At 41.8% G+C, this 25,546-nt stretch overlaps 1 protein-coding gene across 6 annotated transcripts in view; it reads left to right on the top strand.

Moving 5' to 3' along the window:
- LOC310960905 (calcium/calmodulin-dependent protein kinase type II subunit gamma-like) overlaps nt 1-25,546 on the top strand; it is a 41,933-nt gene that overhangs the window by 7,575 nt on the left and 8,812 nt on the right. For 2 of the 6 annotated variants that reach the window (XM_083932754.1, XM_083932752.1), the window contains exons 3-18: nt 2,924-2,983; nt 10,268-10,322; nt 10,460-10,525; nt 12,364-12,436; nt 13,709-13,811; nt 14,298-14,381; nt 14,791-14,885; nt 15,382-15,504; nt 15,672-15,755; nt 16,466-16,508; nt 17,294-17,356; nt 20,108-20,148; nt 21,580-21,663; nt 23,548-23,592; nt 23,711-23,756; nt 23,970-24,050. In XM_083932754.1, the coding sequence (XP_083788880.1) occupies nt 2,924-2,983; nt 10,268-10,322; nt 10,460-10,525; nt 12,364-12,436; nt 13,709-13,811; nt 14,298-14,381; nt 14,791-14,885; nt 15,382-15,504; nt 15,672-15,755; nt 16,466-16,508; nt 17,294-17,356; nt 20,108-20,148; nt 21,580-21,663; nt 23,548-23,592; nt 23,711-23,756; nt 23,970-24,050 (1,146 nt within the window). The remainder of the gene's footprint in view (nt 1-2,923; nt 2,984-10,267; nt 10,323-10,459; nt 10,526-12,363; nt 12,437-13,708; nt 13,812-14,297; nt 14,382-14,790; nt 14,886-15,381; nt 15,505-15,671; nt 15,756-16,465; nt 16,509-17,293; nt 17,357-20,107; nt 20,149-21,579; nt 21,664-23,547; nt 23,593-23,710; nt 23,757-23,969; nt 24,051-25,546) is intronic. The other 4 variants (XM_083932757.1, XM_083932753.1, XM_083932755.1 and 1 more) reach the window with 3 other exon arrangements.

The raw sequence follows: 25,546 nt of genomic DNA, 5'->3' as shown, positions 1-25,546 counted from the left end.
GAGAGAAGGGGGGTCGTCACAGGTTGACCGTGGTTGGCGAGACGTCCTAGTAGCCTGCTTGGAGGCAGCTCAGGCAAGCTTTGGCTGTACGCCGAGAAGGTCCATCTCAGGTGCGGCTTGGCGCGCTACAACTGGTAATGGAAATGCAAATCAGCGCGGCATGGTTTGCTTGGCACGGACAAAAAAGCCAATTAAAAGACCCTAAGACTGTCATGTGGGGCAGAGGGGTGTGTGTGATTGTGTGCGCGTGTGTGTCGGGCCATCTCCATCCTCCTCAGCTGATGTAAGATGGCTGTAGGCCCGCCCCATGGCAAAGCAGATGGCCAATTAGAGAGCAGCAGGAAGTGCCAGTAATTACCCTCCAGCCCTCTCTTTCCTGTCTTCTTCTACCACACACTCTCGCACCAACAAATAAGGAGATTGAATGAATTAGTGAGTGCTGCAGTGACACTGCACCAGGGTAGACGGCTACACACACACACACACACACACACACACACACACACACACACACACACACACACACACACACACACACACACACACACACACACACACACACACAGGAGCTGTGATCCTCTTCTAGCAAATGGATGTTTCATGTAATCCTCCCTCCTTCTCTCTGTCTGTCTCTCAGTCCTGCGTCACTAGTGTAATTAGAAGGAGGTTCAGGTCTCTCCCTTATTCACTCACTTTTTCTCAGATGAGGGAAGTCTATAACTGCATGGAGACAGCAGCGAGGGATGTGGGGAGTGTAGTATCCTGTTGGAGAGCTTTAAAACTAGTTGGCAACAAGTAAGACAAATTCAGGTGAAGAAGGATGCAAAGGGTTAGCAGAAAGGGATGCAGCTTGTTATAATTATGGTCTCCTATATTACCGTATGCCTGTGCATACTGTATTGCAGTTGTAGAAGAACATTTGGGTACGTCGATAGTGGATTGCTCAGCAACAGCATGTGAATTGTATCTGAGGCTGTGGCTGCACTGGGGAAATGAATGCAAATCTTAGCGAGGCTGCCTCTGTGTGGTGTAATCGCTATGGAGCTGTAGGGTTGAGTTTGCTTCACCACAGTGGTAAGACACACACACACACACACACACGTACACACACTGAGTCATACTGCATCTTCACTTCAGCTACCCCAAGTCACCTCTGACCTCAGCTGCATGGCTGGAGGGAGTAGTTTTAACAGAGTCATGTGGTTGACACGACCGACATCTTGTACAAACACACACGTACAAACATACTTCTTCAGGATTAAGTAAAATCCTCAAACAAGGATGTTGGGTTGGACATGTGTGTGTTCTTGCTAGCATCCCCTCCCTGCAGAAATGCAAACACTCCTACCTTCTTTAACTGGGCTTGAAACTAGCCCTTTTGCACAAATGTGCTTGCAGGTGCAAACTGATACAGAACCTCATTCATTTCCACAAACCGTTTAATAACCTTAAATAAAATAAAACCTTACCTGTGGTCAGTTGAGCTGTGAGGCCTGTTACCTGTTCGAGGCCAAGGCAGCCACTCAGCTTGAATGACTGTATTGGTAATAGGTGCCATTGCCTAAATTATTTGCCTTCACATACACAAAACAAATCTTTATCTCTGGCACAAATGACCTCATAGCACTTTAAAATATTTGCATTCCCATACTTCATTTTAACTGCATGATTTTGTTTTGTTTGTGACTGATGCTCCAGTAAATCATTATTACAACGTTGTGAGTCTTAGCAAGTATTTGCCTCAGTCTTATTGTGCATTAGATGCAGACCCCAGACTACACACTGTATGTTGCAGACACTGTGAAATCTTTATTTGGGACAGGAATCATTAGGACCTCTGCCATATTTTGTAAAAGATGATCGTGGGTCACAGTTAGAACTTCTTCTCTGACTGAATTTGTTGATGTCAGGTAGCCTCAATAAAAAGCAAACGCTGCACGTTTTGTTTTTTTTAGTGAAATTGGTGCATATGTGGCGCCTGCTGGCCTACCGGTTAAGAGCCATACCATATAACCACAAAGTCCAGTTTCGATTCAGGCGGGGATGTTTGAGGCATGTCATACCAAACAGCTCTCCCATCTTTCCTGTCGGCATTTCTACCGTCCCAATCAAACAAATGCAAAGTGAATGAATGAATGTGGCCAAAATATTAAAATAGAAATGAAAAAGACATAAATTAGCACGTACTGCAGGATATTAGTGTAGGATAGTGTATTTTGTCAAACACCACAAATGGATATGGATACACTTCATTCACGTTCTAACTTTTTCTTATTCTCTAATTATTGTGCTGTTGTGAACACTAGGACTGGGATGAAATGCCTTTTTGTCGATTCAGTATGACCACAATACTTGGGTACTGTTTCCATATGTATTGCAAATTGATATGACGATTTATTGCGATTTTTGTTTACTTTTTTTACACTAGACCATGGGAAACGGTTGAATCATACACTTCTAGAGACTTTTACTTTGGAAAATCTCAAAATTGTTACAGTAAAAGGAAGCATGTGTAGTGAGAAGACCTAAAGTCAAATGTATCAGTTACTGTCTGTAATTATTTATTATTATTATGTAATCTAGTAAAATCCCTCACAACTTAGTGGTATTTTCTGTGTATACTCATGTGTATATAATCCAATTAATCTTATTTCCATATATGCAATAGTATACTGTATTTACCCTTTGCTAACTTATTTTGAAATCCAGACGTAGTCACATGTATCACTCCGCTTACTTCACCAAGTCTATAGACTGAAATTAAGCATTTGCACCGATTTGGTTGATCACATCTATTTAAAAAGGAATTGCACCACCCCTACTACGAATTCCCCAGCCCTGCTGAACACCATGGTTTGACCAGATAATGATGAACACTTTGCTGCTCTGTGATTTGACTTGTCTTTTACTTTTCTCTCCTCAGACCATCAGAAGCTTGAGAGAGAAGCTCGTATCTGCCGTCTGCTGAAGCACCCCAACATCGGTGAGTTTCTGTGCATGAGTGCGACTCTTTTATTGCTGCTCATGCTCACAGGATAATGTGCTTCCCTTGAGTGCACGGGTGAGGGGTCGGCGTGAGTGGTCGATTCCTCGAGTGGTCCTCGTTTCAAACTAACTCGATTGGTAAACAACGGCACTCAAGTATTTTTGTGTGCACGTGCAGCACCTCTTGATTCTGCGCTTGACCTGAGATACACCTTTTGATTTTTGGAAGCAGCGTTTCGCCTCACCATCTGAGAGAAGTTGACCTACATGACGGGGTTACTGTGCAAGGCCCAGTTGACATGGAGGGGGCAAGCAGTGATGTTCGGGGCCGCAACGTTGCAAGCACAGAGGCACGGGACATCCTGTTCAGGGATAACTAGTTTCAAAATATGGATGTCAACGAGCTAGAAGCTTATTTCAGTGAGCCATGCATTCGCCCTCAGCAAAACCCACTGGAGTGGTTGAAGTCCAACAGGCACCGGTACAAAAAACTGAGCGTTCTGGCAAAGAGCTACCTGCTGATACCACCTCTGTGCCAGTGGAGCGTATGTTCTCCACAGCAGGACTGATCATAAACAAAAGGCGAACGTAAACTTAATTATGTTTTTCCAATGAAACAATGTTTTGAAGCTGTGGTTGTGAAAAAATAAATCCTTGAAGGGTAACTGTGACTGTTTGATTGAGAATAAGCATTAGGTGTTGGGTAGGCTTTATTGCTGTGCATCTTTATTCCTGCAGGAAGATGCGTTGCGAGTACTCAATTGGCCCTAGAGGAATTGATGCGATCCCTCGATCTTGGAATAATCTACTTGCCCCCATCCCTAGTGCGGGTATAACATTTAAGGCTAATGCTATGCTTATATTCAGTACCTATCAACAAAGTGTCCCTAATAGTGCTAATCAAAATTTATATGTTGAGCATAAAATTAGTTTGATCAAAGAACTCAAAAGGGGAAGAGCTGGTTAAGTGGACCTTGAGTTTAAATTGTTAAAATGAACAATGTTCTGATTGTGATATTTATGCCATTGATGCACACATAAGTATCATAAACTGAACCTTTATCCTGATATTAAGAAACCTTCATATGTTAGCTGACTGATTTATTCTGAGATTCTGAGTTTCTCGTGTCATCATTGTACCTTAGATAATTGCTGTGCAGGTGCTTTAACAAGTTGAGTAACAAAGTGCTCAAATCAGAACAATAAGCTCAATGATGGTTTTATGTTCTACATAATGCTGACATGGAGGAGGATATGGGGAAAAGTATGAAAAAAATGGAATTACATAATTATGTAAATTGGGATATAAATAACTAGAGGCCTATATCACGAAGCGAACTCAGCTAAGTCTGGCTCTGTTGTATGATATAAGCTGGTTATCATCTGACTAACTCTGTTAACTCTGGCTTTTCTAATCGAGTGTGTTCACGTGAAAGTACAAACTAGTCACGTCTCATCATCAGAACCACAGATGGAGTACACCTGCTCTGTGCAATAGAAAATGAAATGGTTTATCTGAATGTTGCATTTATGCTTTACTGAGATAAATAACAGTGTGAGTATTCAAAAGACAACAGTGGGTATACTTTTTATTTCCATCCAACATGTCATTAAGTGTGGTTGATATCACGATATTGTGAAGGATTATAACGTGTTTGCTCCCAAAGCAGTGAGATCGAAGTATCGTCTGTAGGGCACATTCTACCCATGTTGCTCTATTCTCGTGCATAGAGGCATCAGGATTTTCCTCAGCCAAATCCCCCGGTTTGCTAGGTGGCCTCATGCATCGCCCTAAAGACACGCCGATCAACCAATCCTAACGAACTACAGGCAGTGACAAGGATTTCTCCTCCCCCATCATGTGTGATTCAGAGAGTAGCGGGAAGTCAGGGCTGAAAATGAAAACAGAAACTACCGTGTACTAACAGCATGCAAGCATCAGACTATCGCGTCGCATCAACGCTGTCTATCCACTATTATTCATAGAATTTAAGGAACAACCTGTAAATATCCGCCTAAAAAACAGGTACATGTCCTGTGCAACAGCGGACTCCTAATGTGTTTAAAAAGGAGGCCGCCTCTCTGCCCAAAGCTGCCACACACCGTCACACACGGTGCACACATCTGATGGTAACACAACAAACCTTTTGAACCAGCATCCTAGAGAGCCGATCCTAAACAGCCTGCTAAGAGTGAAACGGCGAGGAGTCCAGCCACACAGGCACGAGTTGGCAAAATTGCACAAATTGATTAAAACATGTTCAGAAAGGTCCTTCGGCCTAAATGCTAGAAAAACACTTTCAAAATAATTAAAAATCAATGTAAAAAAACGTGATAAAACCGTGATTGTGATTTTACTGTACAAAGATCTTGGTGACATGTTTTTGCAATATCGCCCACCCCTAGCCCTCAGTCTTAAAAGACTTTTTAAATAATTTTAAATCTCAATACAGCAAATTTCACAGCAAGGCTGCTGTCAATTATGGACATTGCTGCACACAGCGAAGCTTTGGCAAGCAGGCAGATTCATGGATCATGGAGATTCAAGGTTTTGTCAAAAATGGATTCGCAAATGGGTTGCTTTAAATTAAGGAACAGAGTGACACAGAGACACTTGTGCAGATTAACAGTGATCACCACTCCACCAGAAACATTGCCTGTAAATGCACAGTAGGCAACAGCTTGTAGATTGTATCTACAATAAGAATTTTGATCCTTAATATCAGATTTGGTGGGGGTTAAATAAAACTAGATTATCTTTTCAATTGTCACTAGCGCTGCACAGTTATTCAAATATTAATCGCGAATCACAATTCTGGCTTTCCACAACTGAACATGATTGACAGCAATATTGACGTTTAAAATGCGTGCTCCACGCATAGAAAACTCTGCTACATATAAAATCTGCGCTTCCTAAACCAACAACCAGCCACTACGGGGCAATTAAGAAGTTTTGTCTTCACTTAAGCCTTTTTTGACTGACTCCGTTTCAGTTTGCGCACCAGAGTTCGAACCGGCTGGAGCATTTCGATCAGAAATAACTTTTTGCCGAACTGGAACCTGAAAATGGCTGTTTTTTTCAGTTGGAACTAGTTTTACCGTGACAACATCAGCGGGTGTGCCCATGCAGCCTTCTGGGGGCGTGTCCAATAAATGACATGAACATGTGAAAGGAGATGTGTTGTGAGTGGATGAGACAGAGCGATCAGAGCAGAGGAAAGATGAATGTAGAGCAGCTACAGTTTCCAGTTTGAGAGCAAATGATGACCCGTGGAGGAGTCCCTGTGTTGTTTCTCCTGCTGAGTGATCTGACTGAAGTTAGCTCCAGAGACTCCAGGAGACAAAATAAAAGCGTCTCCTCCAGGGATATCTGACCAGGAACATTTACTTACTTACTGTAAGATATTTTATTGAGTTTCATCGTAATGGATCGCTCTGAATGAATTTGAGTTCCCTCTGGAAAACGGTTAACTACCTAGTGTGTGTGTCAAGAGCTTTTATTTTGAAAGGTAAGAACAGAGGAAGTGAGGCTATCTGCGCAGCTTTTGTCGAGGTTAAAGAAGAGAAATAGTTTTCTGTCTGCACCTAGCAGACCTCTGTTGATGTCTTAGAGTCCTCCGAAGTAAAACCGCACTCTACATTATGGCACATTCAGGTAATTTATGCGCCCCAGTAACACAACACATCAGGCTCACTGTGCACAATACATTTACTGCCGTTGTGCATTGTGCACGCCCTCAGTTGCTGACGCATCCTTGATTACAGTGGTCCCCACAAAACTGATGGAAATTCGGGCTCGTTCGCTCGGTAGCACCAAGGGTCAAAGAATTCTGAACGGCACCGGTTCAAGAACCTGTTCCCTGTCAGTCGAAAAAAAACACTATTTTTGGGAGCTGTCATGTCACTGTGCACGCACCTTGTAGCGTCAGCATGTGAAAAACTTTCCTGAATGCTGTGGCTGTAGTCCAGAGTAGAAGAGTAATATACACCAGAGCGAACAATCACATTTTTGGAGCAGAAGGCGAACAACTAGTCCCTATTTTGTACAATTTTATTTAGATTTTGCTTCTCTGTAGTACAACATGTCTGATGATTGAATGTTGGGTTAAAAGTTTTGGTACATATTTTTATTTATATTTTGCTTCTGGAAGAGGATTAGTCTTATTTTGATGCAACGATTTGTTCATTAGCAGGGATGTAGCATTACATGGAAGGAAAAGCAGTGCTCTGTTCATTAAAATAAGAAAATACCATCAATATTTTGTCCCTAAAATCAATGAATAAACGTGATCTTACTATTAATCAAAATAATGGTAATTATCATTTTGGTCATAATCGTACAGCGCTTATGGTCAGTAGTCAATACGATCACCAATCAGCACAAGCCTTATTAATAATTGGTGTATTACTCTGCACGTAAACATACTAGAACATCTCTTTAGACACCACAAAGAAATTGAGTGTGTATTAAAGCATAAAGCGATGTCTGTGATGTATTTCAACATCGCTGCTTTGAATTGGTATCAAAATGCGAACGGCTAAGGACTACTCCCCGTGGTTTTAATTTTGTGAGTCTCGTTGAAATCAGCTGAGCAGTTGTCATGACAACAGAAACAAAAAGATACGTAGATGACATCACCAGTAATGCCTTTAAGCACAGAATGAGTAAACCCAGTCAGAGTGAAGTGACAGAAGGTTATCTTCCTCTTGCTGACAGCAGATCTCTGCTCTGCCCGCTGGGATGAGACGTTTTCTGGGTCAGGCATGTTTGTGTCTGCTTTTGACTTTCTGGTTTTATTACCCTTGACCAGCACAGCCCGTAACAGTGTTTTAATTGTGGAAATTTGTACTGCAGTGATAATTAGAAAATGAAATGCATTGTGCTGCTCTAATTGAGATGTCTAAAAGAGATGGATGTTAAAGGGCAGAAAGGGGGAATATGACAGAATCAATGACACCTTTCCCTCTGCACTCCTTATTTCTCTTTTCTTTGTGTCCTAGTTTTCTGTCGGCCCCCTCCAGGCCCTCAATCGCCCCTCGTCTACTTGTCCTGTTCTCTTCCTCTCTCTGTATAGATTTTCCCTCTCTCTCTCTTGTCCTTTCTCCTCTTTTTGGCATATTTTGGCATCGTCTGCATTCAAACTTTGGACAAAAGAGGGCACATAAAAAGAGACAGATGGAGAGACGAAAGCAGGAGGAGTTGGAGACAGATGGAGGGAGCGCGAGAAGATGGGAGGAGGAGGAAAGAGCAGTCGCTCTTGTTTCTTGCTGCAGGGCCATCCTACTTCATCTTATTATACAACTAATATTCATTTTACATAACGATAACTGTGGCTCCTCGAAACCAAACCTAAGCTGCATCTCAGGCCCATCCTCTAACGCCTGGCGCCTGCTGCATCCATCCTGCTTTGTCATTCTGCTGCTGTCCGTGTATATTGACAGTAGGGCTGGATGGGATGGTTACCACATAACCGCAGTATAGTGGTAACATGAGCTCATTACTGTAATCAATTCCCGACCAAACACTCACTTATCTCTATCAGTAATCAGGAAACATAACTGGTAACAAGCACTTATGTTTTTATTTAATTGTCTTTCTTTTCTAAACATAACATTTCCTACCCTGGTCCCAGACTTCTGAGTCATTGCCCACATCTGTAATCAATTTTTTCAGTTCTACACCAAAGTTTTGAGATGTGCTTTTTGACTGCTATTTCCTGACGAGCCAATCAGAGTTTTTTTTTTTTTATATGTAATTAAAGAAAGTCATATTCCTGCAGCATTGCGACAGAAACATACCTATGTAGTGCTCTACAATGGGGCGTACAAAAGAACTATTACAACGACAACATAGGGCTGAGCGATGTGGCCAAAATCTTCTATCCCGATACAGGTCATTTCATATATATGCACGCACACACACACACACACACACACACACACACACACACACACACACACACACACACACACACACACACACACACACACACACACACACACACACACACACACACACACACACACACACACACACACACACACACACACACACACACACACACACACACACACACACACACACACACCAAAACACACCAAAACTGCAGTTTTTAATTGATTTTCCCTGAGGAATTTTAGATTTATTTTTATATATATATTATAGATATAGAATATAGATATTATAGATATATTCTTGTTTGGCTGTTGTTTTGTTAATATGCTTTTTATTGTCAGTTTCTACAACATAATTGTGAAATCTTGATATGATTTTTTTTCACCACATCAGATCCATTGAAAGCCGATCAATTATGACATTGAATTGTGGCCCAGCACTATGTCAACATGAGATACGTCAGTAACTACTGATTGGTGAGGGCAAAATACCCCGGTATAGGGGCCTCTGAGGAGCCTAATGATTAAAGCACATGTAACCACAAGCCCTGATTCTATTTTTGCCATAAACCATTGTTGCGTGTGATGCCCTTCTCTATCTTCCACTCTTCTTGAAAGCTGACATTAATTTCTCCAGCTCTGCCTTTGGTTTCTCTCTTCAAAAATGTTTGCATTGTCTCATAGCCGCAGTTTATGGGGAGGTTTAACAGTTAAGCACTGCAGCCATTCTCCATTTATTTACCTCCTTTACTCCTGGATTTATATCTCTTTCTCTCCATCTCTTGCGATCAAATAAAGCCAAAAATGCTAACTAAATACATACCCTAACATTAAGTGTTGGACTGCACTTTTTCAGTATGCAGGTGCGTTTGAAATAGAAACTGCTATAAAAAGCAGACTGTGATGAAGGTGTGCATGTCACAAGCTGTTACTACAATTTGCAGAACATTAAACACAAAACTTGTGAAAGGTTTGAAACACTTTTCTTAGATCACTCGTGTTTGCCAGATCACAAGTTGATATGAATTTGCCATATAAAGAGTGCTCAATATAAAGATGCATTTTAAAACGACCAGTTATTTGATCTCAAACAAAATGCAGCGCAGACATTAACGTTCAGTGTCAATATTCTTAGTGTGTGGGGTTTAATTAAAAAGCAGTTAATTGCTGAACCACTGAATGCGCCATCACTTCACTGCGGTGAGGAAAAACGCATTACGTCACGTAGTTGACATTCATTTCCCCAGCTCTGTCTTTGGTTCATTTTCTCTCTCTTCAAATACTTTAATGTAGCCTCGATTTATGGGGAGGTTTTACAGTTGATTTTATTTTACCTCACTCGTGTCTTTATATCAGTCTCACTCACTGCCTACCCTCTCTCTTGCAGTGAGACTCCATGACAGCATTTCAGAGGAAGGGTTTCATTACCTAGTCTTTGACCTGTGAGTATATTCTGAACACACACACCGTGACATTTTATCCATGCGTGTCTGCAGTTCGTTTGTGTATGCTAACAGACATCTCTCTCTTACCTCCCTGTCTCCTTCTGAATTTATTCTGCTCCTTTTTCTTGTCCCAGTGTGACAGGAGGAGAGCTTTTTGAAGACATTGTAGCCAGGGAGTACTACAGTGAGGCTGATGCCAGGTAAGCGCATCACGTGGAGCTGCTCTGAACTTAATTCACACATGGATGCAATTGGTTTGCTTGAATTGTGCATCAATATACTTGTCTCTGTTTCGCCACATCCTGCCTCTACATTGAAGTAAAAACAATCTAAAATCGATTAATTCTTCAAGTCATTTATTGGGCAAAAATGCAAAATAAATAAATAAATACCAAAAAAAGCTAGTTCTTCCTTCTCAAATGTAAAGATGTTCTGCTTTTCTCCTGTTTTATTTTTGTAAATTGAATATCCTTAGGCTTTGGGCTGTTGAATGGACATAATAAGCAGTGTGAAGACCTTACCTTGGCTTCTGTGGAATTGTACTGCACATTTTTTTACACTTTTTTTGCCTGACATTCTGTTCACATTGTGACATTTAAGATGTATCTCCTTCCTCACTACTTCCTTTCCCTGTTTCCACTGTTTTTCACTGTGGCTGCGCAGCTTATGTAGTCTTTTGTACAATTGGATTAGGGGTCTTTGTCTGTTCATGCTCACATGGGGGACTTTGAAAGACACACGCACACAAACCGACCCACGTGGGTTAAGCCCCTCTCTTGCACTTCCCAACCTTTGACCTATTAACCTTTGCAGAGATGTGACATGAACATGAGCCTCAAATAGTGGCATCGTGGAGCCTGACAGTAATAAGGTGGTCAGGTTCTGGCTTGCAAGAACCTGACCACCTTACAAGACACATCAAGAGCCAACGCACTCACCAGGCTAGTGTGAAAACATGCTCACCGGCCAGAATTGAGAAGTAATGTTATTAGTAGCAGCTGAATTGATGCCTCCATTATTAAAATTGCTACTGGGATAGAGATTTATTGAGTGTGGTGTAAGGCCTGCCACACATGTTTTTTAGTATTGATCGTGTTTGAAAAATAATAGTGACTGTATATGTCATTTAAGTTCACCTCCACAGTCTTGTAATTTAATAAAAAGCGTTTTTTCACATGATTTAAGGTGGAACTGGGCGATACCACAATCATATATATTGTTTATTTTTTTACTATTTTCTGTATCGTTTTTATTGCAGTGTTGAAAAAACAGCACTGAACTGCCGTCTGGACGACACGTTAGGCTCAGATCCTAAAGTTCTTAATGAAATGAGAAAATAATCTGCACTACTTTATTTATTTTCATTTATTTATTTAAGTATTTTAATTCACACAGGATTATAGAAACATGTTTTTTACCATGTGGTTATATTATGTAGACTTTAAAAACTATAAATGTATCGAAAATGTTTACCATATTACCAATCCCTACTTTTAGGCATGTAAAAAGAATTATCGATTAATCTACTGGTTTATTTTTTTAATCATATGGTCTATAAAATATCCACAGCCCACAGTAACGTCATGGTAATGCTTTTTTGTTGGATCATCATTTAAAAACCCAAAGATATAATTTCCAATTATATAAAACAGAGAAATTAGCAAAACCTCTCATAAAAGTAGCTGTGACATAACAAAATGGCTTATATGAATAACTATAAAATAGCCAATTGTCTGTCAATCAACTGAATTTCTTTAAGCTCTACATCCTAAATTATAAAGGTTTATTTTTTTCACACTAATATGTATCTATACAAGCTGACTCAAGTTCATATTTCAGTCCTTTATCCCATTCAGCAGCCCTTTTAAAATGTACTAGTTCCACATTATTAATTGTAGAGTGAACAAGAATGAAACGCATCGCTGTTATAACCAGACCAAAACTCATCATGTTGGAGAATATGTGACGTTTTTTTTTGTAATGAAGGGCAGCGACTGATACGTCTTTCTCTCTTTGTCCCCCTTTTCTCTCTCCGTAGCCATTGCATTAGTCAGATCTTGGAGAGTGTCAATCATATCCACCAGCATGATATTGTGCACAGAGACCTCAAGGTGAGTGGCTGCCCGTTGCCATGACAACCACACACTCACACACACCTCTGCTCGTGGCCATGGCAACACACAGATGGCTCTCGGTTGCTCCATCTCTCCATCTCTCCATCTCTTTCTCTCTCTCTCTCGCTCTCTCTCTCTGCATTTCTGCTTCTATCTCTTTTATTTTTCCCCTGCGTCCCTCTCCCTGCCACTGTTTTTACCCTCTATCTGTTCTCTCAGATCAGTCAGCTTGTCTGTCCGTGACCAGAACTCTGTATGTCGTGTGTGCGTGCGTGCGTGTGTGTGTGTGTGTGTGTGTGTTCATGCTGAGCACACAGAGATGGTGAGTCATGATCACGTGGAGGGGTTTGTCTCTCACCTATGGCAAGGAAAAAGACAAGGACTCAAACAGTACATGAACGCACACAAACACACACTTTGTACTGTTGTGAAGGGGGTCTATTATGAGAGAGGAGGTGAAGGCATGGATGAACCTCGGGAGTTGCTAGGACAACCCATTCGACATCACACCCACCCATGGAGCAGCGGGGGAGGGGCTTGACTTGTGCCAAATTGCTGATAGGCTCAGATGCAAAGAGTAGAGGAAGAGAGCTTCTCTGCTACTTCTAGTTGCCTCCTTATCCCAGTTTAACGTGGTGGTAATAATCGCGGTAGGAAGGACATTAATAATATGTACTGATTTGTATCTTTTCAAGCACTGCAAGGTGCGGAAAAAAAACAATCTCAAAGGATGTCTTAGACATGCGTGGGCGGCTTTTGTATGTGTGCGTGTGCATGCTCTGTGTCAGAGAATAACGCTATTACCTCGAGCGCTGCCTGTCTGATTTGTTGGCCTTTTATCCTGAGTGGGCTTTTACTGCGGTCATTTATGTCCTACTGCCCAAACAACGGCTATTTAGAACGCTGCCACACACGCTGCCTCTCGCTAAGTACACTTTCCATTTAGCATGCAGTCTGCAGCGCTGCCTAAATGACTCCCCAAGTGGTTTCCATGGCTACGAACCCATGCCCATATAAGGCGTTGTGGAGATTCACAACCACTCGTCCTCTCTCTACATCCTCCGTCTCTCCATCGCTTTCTCACACCTTTACCCCACCCCCACACGAGATGTGACGAATACATCAAATATAAATATTTCTAAGAACGAGCTTTACTGAAGAGTGCCTGTCACTATCTGTCTCTCACTGTCTTGATCTCTTGTCATACATTCTGTTTCACCATGTGTGTGTGTGTGCGTGTGTCTGTTTGTTTGTGTGTGTGTGTCTCAGCCTGAGAACCTGTTGTTGGCCAGTAAGATGAAAGGAGCTGCAGTGAAGCTGGCAGACTTTGGCCTTGCTATTGAAGTGCAAGGAGACCAGCAGGCTTGGTTTGGTAAGAAAACATAAACAGTGACACACACACACACACACACATCAAATGTGCTGGACCATTAACTGATTGGTCATTCTATCTGGATGTTTAGCACTCAATAGTTGCTTTGTTTCAGCATAAGAACCACTGCTGAGCAACCCTCTTTAATACAATAGATCTGTATAGCTACACATCCACTCGCCCACTGGAAGCCAAAAAATATTTGCAAGCATTGCTTAAGAGGCGCCCGGACAATCCAGTTCATGTTTGGGCCATTGTGCTTTGGCTAAAAGCCGAGCTGCCAGCATTTGGCTGACTCTCCAGCAAGGCCCAGATGATTAACGGGCATTTGCTTGTGACTCTACACTGTCATAATCTAGTCTTGCATTGGAGTCCAAGAGGTCACTATCGTCTGAACCATTCACATAGCAGCACAAAAATAGCCTTCATCAGAATTTGAATAAAAGCCATCAGTTAATTGTGTCTTCTGGTTTGTCTGGCGGGCAGGGTTTGCGGGCACCCCTGGCTATCTCTCCCCTGAAGTCCTGAGGAAGGACCCCTACGGCAAGCCTGTGGACATATGGGCTTGCGGTGAGTCTTGAGCCTCATTTTTGGGCCATAAACCTGTTGCAGTCAGCTTGTTGTTTTGCAGTGGTAAACTAGCAGTCTCTGGACATGTTTGTGTTATGACAAATTAACCAATTTGAGAGCCTAACCAAAGGCCATTTCTTTTTAGATATGTAAATGGTTGATAATAAAATTGAGGCAGGATAACTTTGCCATCCTGTAGCAGAGAAAAGAATAATTCAGCCTTAGATCGAGTGTCTGTCAATAAGAAAGACATTTTATTCTATTTACTCCACTATATTGTTGTGTAATGTAACTTCCTCTGCATGCAGTTGTTCCATATAGATAAACTTGCCTTTCCTAATTTGTATTATGTAAGTAGTATGACATGATCTCTTTCTCAATCTTCTTTTCTCCCTTTGTATTCTGTCAGGTGTTATTCTCTATATCTTGTTAGTGGGATATCCTCCATTCTGGGATGAAGATCAACACAAACTCTATCAACAGATCAAAGCTGGGGCATACGATGTAAGTGTGCTAGGAGTATACTCGTGAAGGGTGCACTGCAGGGGATTGCTAAGCAGTTTTTGAATGTTTAACAGTGTCCAATTGAGAGCTGGTCCAAAGCTATTGATCCTATCAGGGCCTCCCTGACGCATTGCAGAGGGGTGTGTGTGTCTGTGTGTGTTTCAGAGAGAGAGAGAGGGAGACAGAGAATCAGAGAAGGGCTATCCTCCTCTTTTAGTCTGGGGATAATCAAGTCGCTTTGCAGTTTCCAGAGAGACTGGGGAAATCTCAGTCAGCGGATTTGTAGGGAACTTGCTTTTAATAAAAAAAAGGAAATGTTCAAAGAACATGAACAGAAGCAAGTTTTGCTCTCATATCAGCCTAATTTTTTACAAATAAACTCAAGACTTAGTGCCCAGATATTGTAACCAGTCCTTCAGGAAACATGTATTATTTCATATTTGCTTTCCTTCCTTCTTTTCCAATTGTCGCACGTCCTTTCCCCATTTTTCCCCAGTTCCCATCCCCAGAGTGGGACACAGTGACTCCAGAGGCAAAAAACCTGATAAACCAGATGTTGACTATTAACCCAGCCAAGAGAATCACTGCCGAACAGGCCCTCAAACACCCTTGGGTCTGCGTAAGTATTCACCTAATCCACCTAAGAGAATTATTGGAATTACACATGAATGACATACTCTCACAACGTTACCTCCAGAATTACTGTAGTAACCGTCAAAAAACGATAATTCTATCCAACACTGAGAGTTTGATGCTTAATTCTTTGTTTTTTTTGTCCTGCTGCAGCACCGCTCTACGGTGGCATCCATGATGCACAGACAGGAAACTGTCGAGTGTCTCCGCAAGTTCAACGCTCGCCGAAAACTCAAGGTACTCATCTCACAATCTTATTTTCTCTTTGATTGTTATCCACAAAAAAAGATTTGCAGACAGAAATTGATGCAGTATCAAAAACTGTCAATTTAAATATAATTTGCACCTATTTTACCATTTTATTCATATACATTTCTTATATGACCTCGGCTTCTTTAATGAAATGAAAGAAGATCTTTGTAGGACATAGATTGGTAATTCTCAAATTATGGTATCAATGAAATGGGTACAGAAACTTCAGGTGCTGTATTGTCAGCGGTATTGAAACATTCAAACGATACCCAGCTCTAGTTGCTGCTGTAGTTTGCATTCGCAGCCACACATGCAAACTAATAGATCAAGTAGCAGCTGTTCTTTTTTGTCACATCATTTAAATTAATTTGCATAGTAGAATGTAATGGGACTTGGAGATGTGAAGACATGCAGTTAACGGTGCATCTCACCAATAATACAATGCATAAAATAATCATAATTGGATACCGTGTGACAGGACAAAGGAAGACTCGGCCTCGACCGCATCTATCTGTTGAGAAGAGCTGCACTGTGATGAAGGCAACGCTGTTAAAAAAGCCGAAAGATTAAAAAATATTACCGTCCCATTAGAAATGAATATGTAGCAGTGAAGACATCCTGTTCAATAAAACAAAATTCCTTATACTCATTATACCTCCCTCACTTCTCTCCTCCTCCTCCCCCTCCTCCTCCAGGGAGCCATTCTCACCACCATGCTGGTGTCCAGAAACTTCTCAGGTGGGTGTGCCCTTCGCCCTCAGCCTCCCACGTAGCACATGCGGAGGGAGAGGCGGAAGGAGAGTGAATAGAGTCCTCTGCACCTCTTTTAACCCCCCTCACCACACACACACACTCACCCACTCATCCTCAAAATAACAATATGTGTTTGTGTGTGCACAGGAGTTTACTTGCTTACATTAAAACTGAAGTGAAGTTCCTTCCAGTCATGTTAGAAACAATGTTTTGATAATGATTATTATGAATTATTATTATTTCATCTTGATATATGTTAGTAGCTTAATATGTGATGTGATATTCTTTCATGTACCAGATGATATGTTAGGTGCTAGTTATGTTCATGCTAATGTATCTCTCCCTGTGTGTGTGTGTCTTTGTGTGGGTGTGTGGGTGTGTGTGTGTCCCTCCTTTCTGCTGCCCATGGAGCGTTTGCATGTTTGAGAGAGGGAAGTCTAGACTTTTATGAGATTTCTTTTATGTTGGGGGCAAGGTGACTGCTAAGACTCTGTTTTTATCTCAATCGCCTGAGAGCGACTTGTTTTCGTTGAAGGTTTGTTCTCAGCCTCTTAACTAATTGGCCAGTCGATGGCTAATGATTTCAGTCCTGGGCCTAGGAAACCACAGGGGTGCGTGTCTTTGCTTTAGCCCCTTCCCATCAAACCTTGTGATGAGTCTGGTCTGCAGCCAGCACACCCTGTAGCTTTCTAGGCCCATGATTGAACAGTGTGAGATAGGCCTGCCTAATTTGTATAGCCCCTCCCAACTGTAGCATTTCTGTCCAATAGTGGGCCGGCAGCATACCAACTCTGCTGCTGCCGCCTCCTCCACGGCCTCACTGGCTCAGGAAGGTACGTCCCAGAGACACGCCCATCCACTTCCTCTCCACACACACACGTTACATCTTTGGTTCATAGTATAGGGTTGGACCCCATTACCACCCCGAAACTCCTACATGCAGCCTATAGTAGCTTCTTCATCAACATTTACACACACATATGCGTGCATATTCATACAAATTCAGTTCATTAGGGTCTTATATACAATAGATGTGTGTTGTCTCTGCTGTAATGCAAAGATATCACATTGTATGCACACAGTCATGCACATCAGCTTTACTTAATGGTAATTTATTCAGTTCAACCTGCACTCCAAAGTGCTTTTTAACATTAACACCTCACCACCATTCAGCCTCGACCTCATAACACCCATTTCATCTCCCAAATTAGTTATGTTGCCACTTCTTGCAAGCTCCATCCTGACTTCCAGCTGACCCATACGCCCCTGTGCTCTCCTCTGGCCGGGGCTGTGAGGATGAGCACAGGGCGGACTGGGACAGGGGATGAGGAGAGGCATGTATTTCTGGGGCATGGAACTGACACTGCAGGGGGCCGGCAAGAGCTGGGTTGGCGTGCTGCCATCGTCGAACCTGGGTCTGGTGGGGTGGGAAGGGGAAAGGCGGATGTTGAGGAGCTGGGGGAGAAGCGAGAGGATGGGAGTGCTGCCTCTGCTGCTGCTACTGGAGCAAACTGTTGAAACCATCACTGTTGTGCAGCCTTCCTGATGAATCCCTCGAGTTTAAAGGCATCCCATGTCTCATCTCCCCCTCCTGAGGTCTGTTTTAGTACTTTCAAAAAAGTCTCTGCGCCTCCTTAATGGAATTCAACAAGCCAATGTGGCAGCAAACCTGCCGCCACCTTAGTTGATGACATTTTCAACGACTTAATAGATGGATTCCTTCATTTTGAAAGTACTAAAATCAGGCCGGCTCTCATCCTGCCGGGTGGGGGTGGGTGGTGAAGGTCGGCGATTCCGATGGTGGCTCCATGGATTGAGTACTTTAGAGACAGACAGTGTGGAGCAGACTGGATTTTCTGTCCCCTTTCAGATGAGAGAATCTTCTTTGCTCTACAGTGTACATACATCTTTTCATAGATAACTAGAATCTGTGTGTAGGTAGGAAAAGGTAAAATGGTCAAAGGGGGGTATGACCTCAGTGGAGTTACCTCTGGTATGTGTGAATGGTGCGGTGAGATTTGGGGTGTTTGCGGTGGTTTGATTGTCAAGTAGAGCCCTCTGAATGCGGGCTTCCTCACTGAGACTGGACCAAGTTGCCGGTTTTGTAAGTTTTTGTGGATCTCGTGTGAAATCATCACTCCAGATTGGACTCCTCAGCTCTCCTATTATTATTATTATTATTATTATTATCCTGTTTTGCTTTTTTTTGCTTTTGGTCGTCTGATGATGTCACTCATCGCTGAAAAATCCTGGCTTTTTTCTTTAATATGCTGTACTGTAACTGCTTCTTCGCTCATCTGTTTAGATTTTGGCTGAAGCGAGGCTTGGCAGTTTTAATGCCCATATAGTAAAATGTAACAGAAGTGTGTGTGTTTTTGAAGCATTTCTGTATGTTTCTAGAAAGGTGTTTTTCGCCTTGCAGCCTTTCGCATGTGGGTGTCCTGTGTGGTTATATCCTGTAATATGTTCTTGGGAGATAACAACTTCAGATGCTCTCTTATCCGTCCTTCCCTGCTCATCATTGAGCTGGTATGCTGCTTGAGTACTGCAGCCCTCCCACAGTGGGTCATCTTGACTTTGCCCATCATGCCATTTGAAATTGGTGATCGTTCTCTTAAAGAGCAGGAGGGAAGGACGCATTTAGAGAGTATGTGAACGTGGTGGTCCCATGCTGTTACTATTAGCACCCTGGTGGTGTTTTTGGCTGTAGATTTAGACGAATTAAGACCAGATTTTTCTGCTCTAAACAATCCGCTCTCCTTTAACTGATTAAGGGATGAAACATTTTATATATTTATTTTTAATCCTTTGGATGCTGCATGGCCAGGCCAAGATAGAAGCTGCATATCAACGCAGCAGCCAAGGAGCATGAGTTGTCAAATGATATTGTTTGCTGCTGTAAATGATGTGCTCCTTATCTCCACTCTCTTGTGTTGAAATACTAAGCCTTCTCTTTTTAACCCTCCCCTCTCTCCCCCTCTTTCCCTCTCCCATTTCTTATTGGAAGGTAAGAAACACAAGATAAGATTTTTGGAACCTGTGTGTATCTGTTGAGAATTGGAGAAAAGGAAGCTACAGACAGTTGAGAGCTTTAGACCGAGAGGAAAAGTGACCGGGGCCCTTAAAGGAAATCAATGATTTACATTAACTTGGCTCATCGCCGTCAGTCCTGGCGGCAGTTTGAGCCTGGCCATCATTCTCTTTTTGAGATCTGCTGGGGTCTTACAGACAGGAAATGGATTTAGGAAGTTTACTTTGCTCTCAGGTTTCTCTTTTTTTTCCCCAGATGGCAATGAATGGATTATGATGCAAATGGGTTTTGCAGAGTGTAGCAACTTGTACAGCCAAGGGAAAAAAATGTTCAAGAAATCCATTAAATGCATGTTATTCTTTGGCAACATCTAGACTTACTTTGCCTTAAAAGCTCAGGTATTCAGGATTCATAGATATGACAAATCATAGATTCAGGTTTTTGCTCAAGTTGCAGTCTTCTATGAAGCTGGAAAAGAGCTGTATGAGTTGGCATGGATGCTGTCGTCAACAGTAAAACGTGTTTTCTCCCTTTCTATCCTTCTTTTTTTCAGCATGCAAAAGTTTACTTAACAAGAAGTCAGATTCTGCTAAGGTAAGGTTGTCTCCTCAACTCTCTGCTCTTATGTTCTACAGTGTCCTGTCTCTTCTCTATTAGCTGACCCCCTTTTTTGGCTTCTGTTCTTTTACCTCTCAATGATTCCCTGAGGCTCACTTTATCCTCCATTATGTCGAGGAATATTATTTTCATACAGTAAGGAGTTCGTCTGTTACCAATACCAGTGTCGGAAATACCTCAGATACTGCCTAAAATGTTCGGTCTGGTATCAGCGAGTACACACATCTATGCACCAATCAGATATAGTTTGATTTAACCCAGAAAAAAGAAACCTAAGTAGTCTCACCCAGATAAAGCAGCCGTTTTCCTGGGAGATCAATTCTCTTTCAGTGCTGGAAAACAGAAAAGTGTAGTGCCACTGGAAACTGCTGTTTTTAGATTAGCAAAGAAGAATTTATTTATTTTTTGGTCTTTTAGCTAGCAGTATAATGTTAGCTAACAGTATAAAGTTAGCTAATGTTAGCCAAGTGTCTGCAAATTGGGAACATTTGTAAAATGGCAATGTGTATAGTACACAAGGCTTTACTTTGAGGGGTACCAATTTCAGTTGCTATTGCGCTACTGTTTTATACTTACTGTAGTATTTAAATGTCTTATTATGAAATTGTTGCTGCGATTTAATAGTTTTTAAAGGATTAATACATTTTTATTTATCCCTTAACATATTTATTCATGTTCTTTTTCAGCTATGACTAACTGAAAAATTAGAAGTTCAGTGGCATTCATTCATTGTATGTATTTGTTCAGTTTTTACAAAGGGCGGTACAATAATGGTATCGGAAACATATCTGCATACAGAAATAAACAGTAAAAAATTCGGTGTTTGATTTTTGGCTCAGATTTCCCGTTTCATAGCTGTAGGGAATTATGCTGCACCTCAGGGGTTCCTAACCTTCTGTGGCCTGTTTTTAGATCGCAGAATTCATGCCATCCCATCCACAAGTTTGAGAAACTGTTCTTTCCCCCCTCACTCTCAGTCACATTCGTGTGTATAATTATCAGTCCCTTTTATTTTTGTGTCCGTTTTATTCCTTCACCTTTTAGTCTCAGTCAGAGGTTTGCTCCTTTTCCGAGCAGTCTCTGTCATTCTCCGCTGCTATTAAGCATCTCCCTTCCCTCTCCTCCTGCCTCCTGCCCCCTCTCTTTCTCCTCTGCCCCAGGGGTCTCTCTGTGCAGTTAAGTGGCGGAGGCATAGAGAGTTAGTGAGGCAGTTAAAAGGATGATCTAGAGGCCATTCTGTGGCACTCAACCTCTCATTTACCGTGTTAGCTCTCAACAGCTTGGGAGCCTTGACCAACATTAGCCCCATTCCCTAAAAGGCGTATAATTCTAATGCATCTGTGTGTGTGTATGTGTGCGTGCGTGTAACGTATGTGTTCACATTGGGTGTTTGCGTTCTCGTCCCAGCCTTCTACCAACAACAGTAAGAACAGTATAGTGAGCGCCATCAATGCCCTGAAAGACACCAACATGGCAACCAACGCCCAGATGGTACAGTAGGCCGTTCCCGCCTCTTAACCCCCTGCCCTCCCCTCCCCCCTCCAGTAGTTGCATAGTATCCCGTTGTGCCTCACCCCCCATCGTCATAGACACTGCTTGTCATCCTTGATCTACCATCCAGGAGGTGTTGCGCCGTAACATCCCCTGTCCCAGCAGTACCCATCCCCTGGCCATTTCACCCCCCAAGGTGCACATGTGTTACTGAATTATGAATCTATCAAACTTTTTGGAAATTATTAAAAATGCTCATCATTACTTTGGGCTTTGAATATCAGGCTGCACATGTGCACCTTTTTTTTTTATTTTTTTTTTTAGATGTTTTAAGGAGCATGGAGTTAATTTGATGATATGCCTCTAAAGTGGCAGCACAGGGATCTGTAGAGTCCTGGTTTAGCTGAAGTCTCTTGGAGTCTTCTCCTGTAATGGCCTCTGTGTTATTCGCTTTTCTCCCTTGCTTAACCAGCTAACCCTTAGCTTTCTCACTACAGTCAACACCGCCTTGCAACCATCTATCCTAACATCCAACCATCCTTCTCACTCTAACCTGCTCATCTTGCCACTATTAACATCCCCATTGACATCCTTACCATACTTCCAAACTTGTATCACCGTGCACTCATCCAGTACTAGCATGATGTATTTTAAGACTCTTTACTAGCATGCATTGCATCTTACGTCCTGTGTCGGTATGGGTTACATAACACACTGTCTGGTCTGATAAGGTTGTGCTTCTCAACTGGTGGTGCAAGACCCCAAAGTAGACCATGGGTCGGCCAGGGCGATAATGAAATGAAATAAATATCAAAATATTAAATAGAATATTTAATAACAGATTTTGTATGTTATGGCAAATAGATTCAAACTCACTAATGAATTATTGATGTTCACTGCAAGAATCTGTGTTCCACTTTTATGCGTTATATGCAACTGTTTAACTTGAGCAACGAATGGAAGGAAAATGCCTCTGTGGTTTCAGCCTCTGTTACGTGAGGATTTTCTGCCTTTCTTCTGTTTTTGTTTCATTTTAAACTGAAAGTCTGTTGGTTGGATAAAACGAAACATTTGAAGTGGTCGCCTCGGACTCAACCAAATAATGAATTGATTAAATTGTGACAAAATAGCAGTTAAATCCTGAGTAGTAGCCCTGGATAACACTTTTTATATGTGTAAAACAGAAACTGCTGTTAAAGAAACAGTTTTCTTAGCTGTTATAACTTTATTCTCAATAATTTCATTAATTTTTCTCTTATAATGTTGTAAAAAAAGCCCAGAATGATAATATCACAGTATGATTCCAGTGAAAGTCATTAAGCCCACTAACATTAAATTAATCTGCAACACTTTTGATAATACATTTGTTGTAGTCTTTTATTTAAGCAAAGATGCAGGGAAAAATGTCATTGTTTGCTGGTTTTCTTTTTCTTTTATGATCGTAAACTTAAATATCAGAATCAGAAATACTTGAATAATCCCGGGGGGGAATTATAAGTTACCAAACTCCAGATATACAAACAACAAATATTCAACAGACATATATGAGAAAAGACTCAAATTTGAATTTACAGAAGTGAAATATATAAAAGAACAAAGATTGTGGTTGAGTCTGAATTACAGAGAGGAGGTGACTGAGGAGGTGTCTTTGGGTTTTGGACAGTTGGTCAGAGTAAAGAAGCAATTTAGATATGTCACTTATGGCATCAGGAAATTCTGATGAGCATTTCTGACTATTTTCTGTCTGTTCATAGCCCAAACAATGAATCGCTAAAATATGGCGTATGAATGGATAGGCGTATGGGGCCCAGTTTAGACCCAGTTGAGAGGCACTGTTACAGGATTCTGATGTGTCGTTCTGAACGGTTCTGTTCTACGTCGCAGGAATCTCAGAGCACAGTGGTGCACAACCCTCCTGATGGAGTCAAGGTGAGTTGTGTGCTTTTGTGTGCCCCCCCCCCCCCAGCTGCTCGCTCTCAGGCCTGACGCACCTTAAAGCTGGCTGCGGTGATTACATTATCTTTCTGTTTGTCTCTTTTCACTTCAGGGATCAACAGAGAGCAACGCCACCAACGACGAGGAGGAAATGAAAGGTAGGAACGGTACTCAAGTGTTTTAGCCCCCTTTTCCTGTTCTTATCCACTCTTTCTTTCTCTGTCTCCCATCTAGTGAAGTGTGTGTATTTGACTGTAGTGACTGGCAGGTGTGTGGAGATACGACACGGTCTCTCACGCTCTTGACTGTCTGCCTGTGGTGCGTGTATGTATTTATCGTGTGTCTGGCTGCGTTTTGTGTGTGTGTTCTAGCGGACAGTTCGGCGCTGAGTCAGAGCAGCGCCACAGAGGAGATGCCCCCACTTCTGCCCTCACCTCAAAGCTCACCTGCCAGTAAGTTTATCCATGGCAACCAGAAGCTATACGGTCGCCACTGGCAAGGACCTAACACCCCCACCCACCCAACCACCCACCCCCCACTCCCACCCTGGCTTCTTGTAGTCACTGCCAATCTTACATCTTTGAGCCCCCTCACTCTGATCCACCAAGCTACTTTTGAGGGTTCCCACTGGTTTTGAAATGTTAAATACTTAATTCAGGAAGATTTGATTTATTTAAAGGGCGAGTCCAGTTTTATTTTTTTGTAGTTTTGCACATCAGTCCAGTTGGTAATAATAACAACGTTGTACTCTGTAAGTAATACCTAAAAACAAGTCGGGCAAGAAACGCGGGAAGTTGGACAAGCTTTACGTAAACATACAGAAAATGAGTCCTCGCTGCAGCTACATGTCATCCCCTCTCTCTGACCCCAAATTCCTGTCAATCTTCAGCTATACTAAAAAAACAAAGGCATAGAAAGCTTTAAAAAAAGAGATAAACAGTATCCTGTTCTTTGTACCACGATAACTGAGTTAGGTTGATTTGATTGTTGATGATTTTTGCACAAATCTGGAGTTTTCAGGTCTTGACTGCTGGATTAAAACTGATCTGCAGATTAAAGTTAGCTGTTTCATGAGCAAAACATTTTCGATGGTTTAATTTTTCCATTGGCACTTTTGCCACTGCAGCCGGTCAAACCTCGCTGCACTGATTCACGTTTCCATTACCTGGTTAAATGCACAGAGTTGTAAGGAAAGACATCTCCGGAGTCGGGCCAAAATGCACCTGGCCCATTTCCCAAGCCACAACCCTTTACGGGTTTGTTTTAGAGGCTCTTTATTCAACTCTCAGTACTTTTATAGCTTCTAACAGAATCACTGGTATGAAATTTAATTTCTCTCCCGCATCCATGTTTGTACTTTCGGATACCTGCTTTATTTTACTTCACATTCAGCCGTGTAAAAGTTACAGCTGAAGAAATGCTCTATAATAAAATCCTTGGAAAAACAATATAATGGGGAACTTTTATCGTGAAGAATTTATAGGAAATAAAATGTGTTTATCCACCGTTTTACAGCCGCACCATTGACCACGGATCACCCCGCTGCTTTTAATGGCATCAACTCAAGACAAGCCCGATACATGCCACGTTTGAACTGGGCCCAGATCAGCCACATTTTATTTGGAAGGGAAACACGGGTTAATAGTAAAATGATTACCCAGCTGTTTGTTAGAAACATTGATCAGTTTCCAGACTGACTTCAAGTTCAAAATGTAAAATGTATTCACAGGCAACATTTTGAGTGTCCTCACTGTCAGTTTTACCTCCCTAATAAAGTGTTTCAACTTTTGATAATCTAGTTAAACTGGTAGTTTGTTGACAATAAGGATTCACCGATCTGACATTTTGTCTTCAGAAAGCTCAGCTCAGTATATCTGATCCAATTTAAAATCTGTATACATCACTGCTTGAATGTCCTTGAATGGTAATTTTTAAAATTGAACTTGAT

Source organism: Echiichthys vipera (genome assembly GCF_963691815.1).
Source record: "Echiichthys vipera genome assembly, chromosome: 18".
In the NCBI taxonomy this organism is placed as follows: Eukaryota; Metazoa; Chordata; class Actinopteri; order Perciformes; family Trachinidae; genus Echiichthys; species Echiichthys vipera.
The sequence above is the reverse complement of the archived record's forward strand: the minus strand, read 5'-3'. Positions and strand labels throughout refer to the sequence as shown.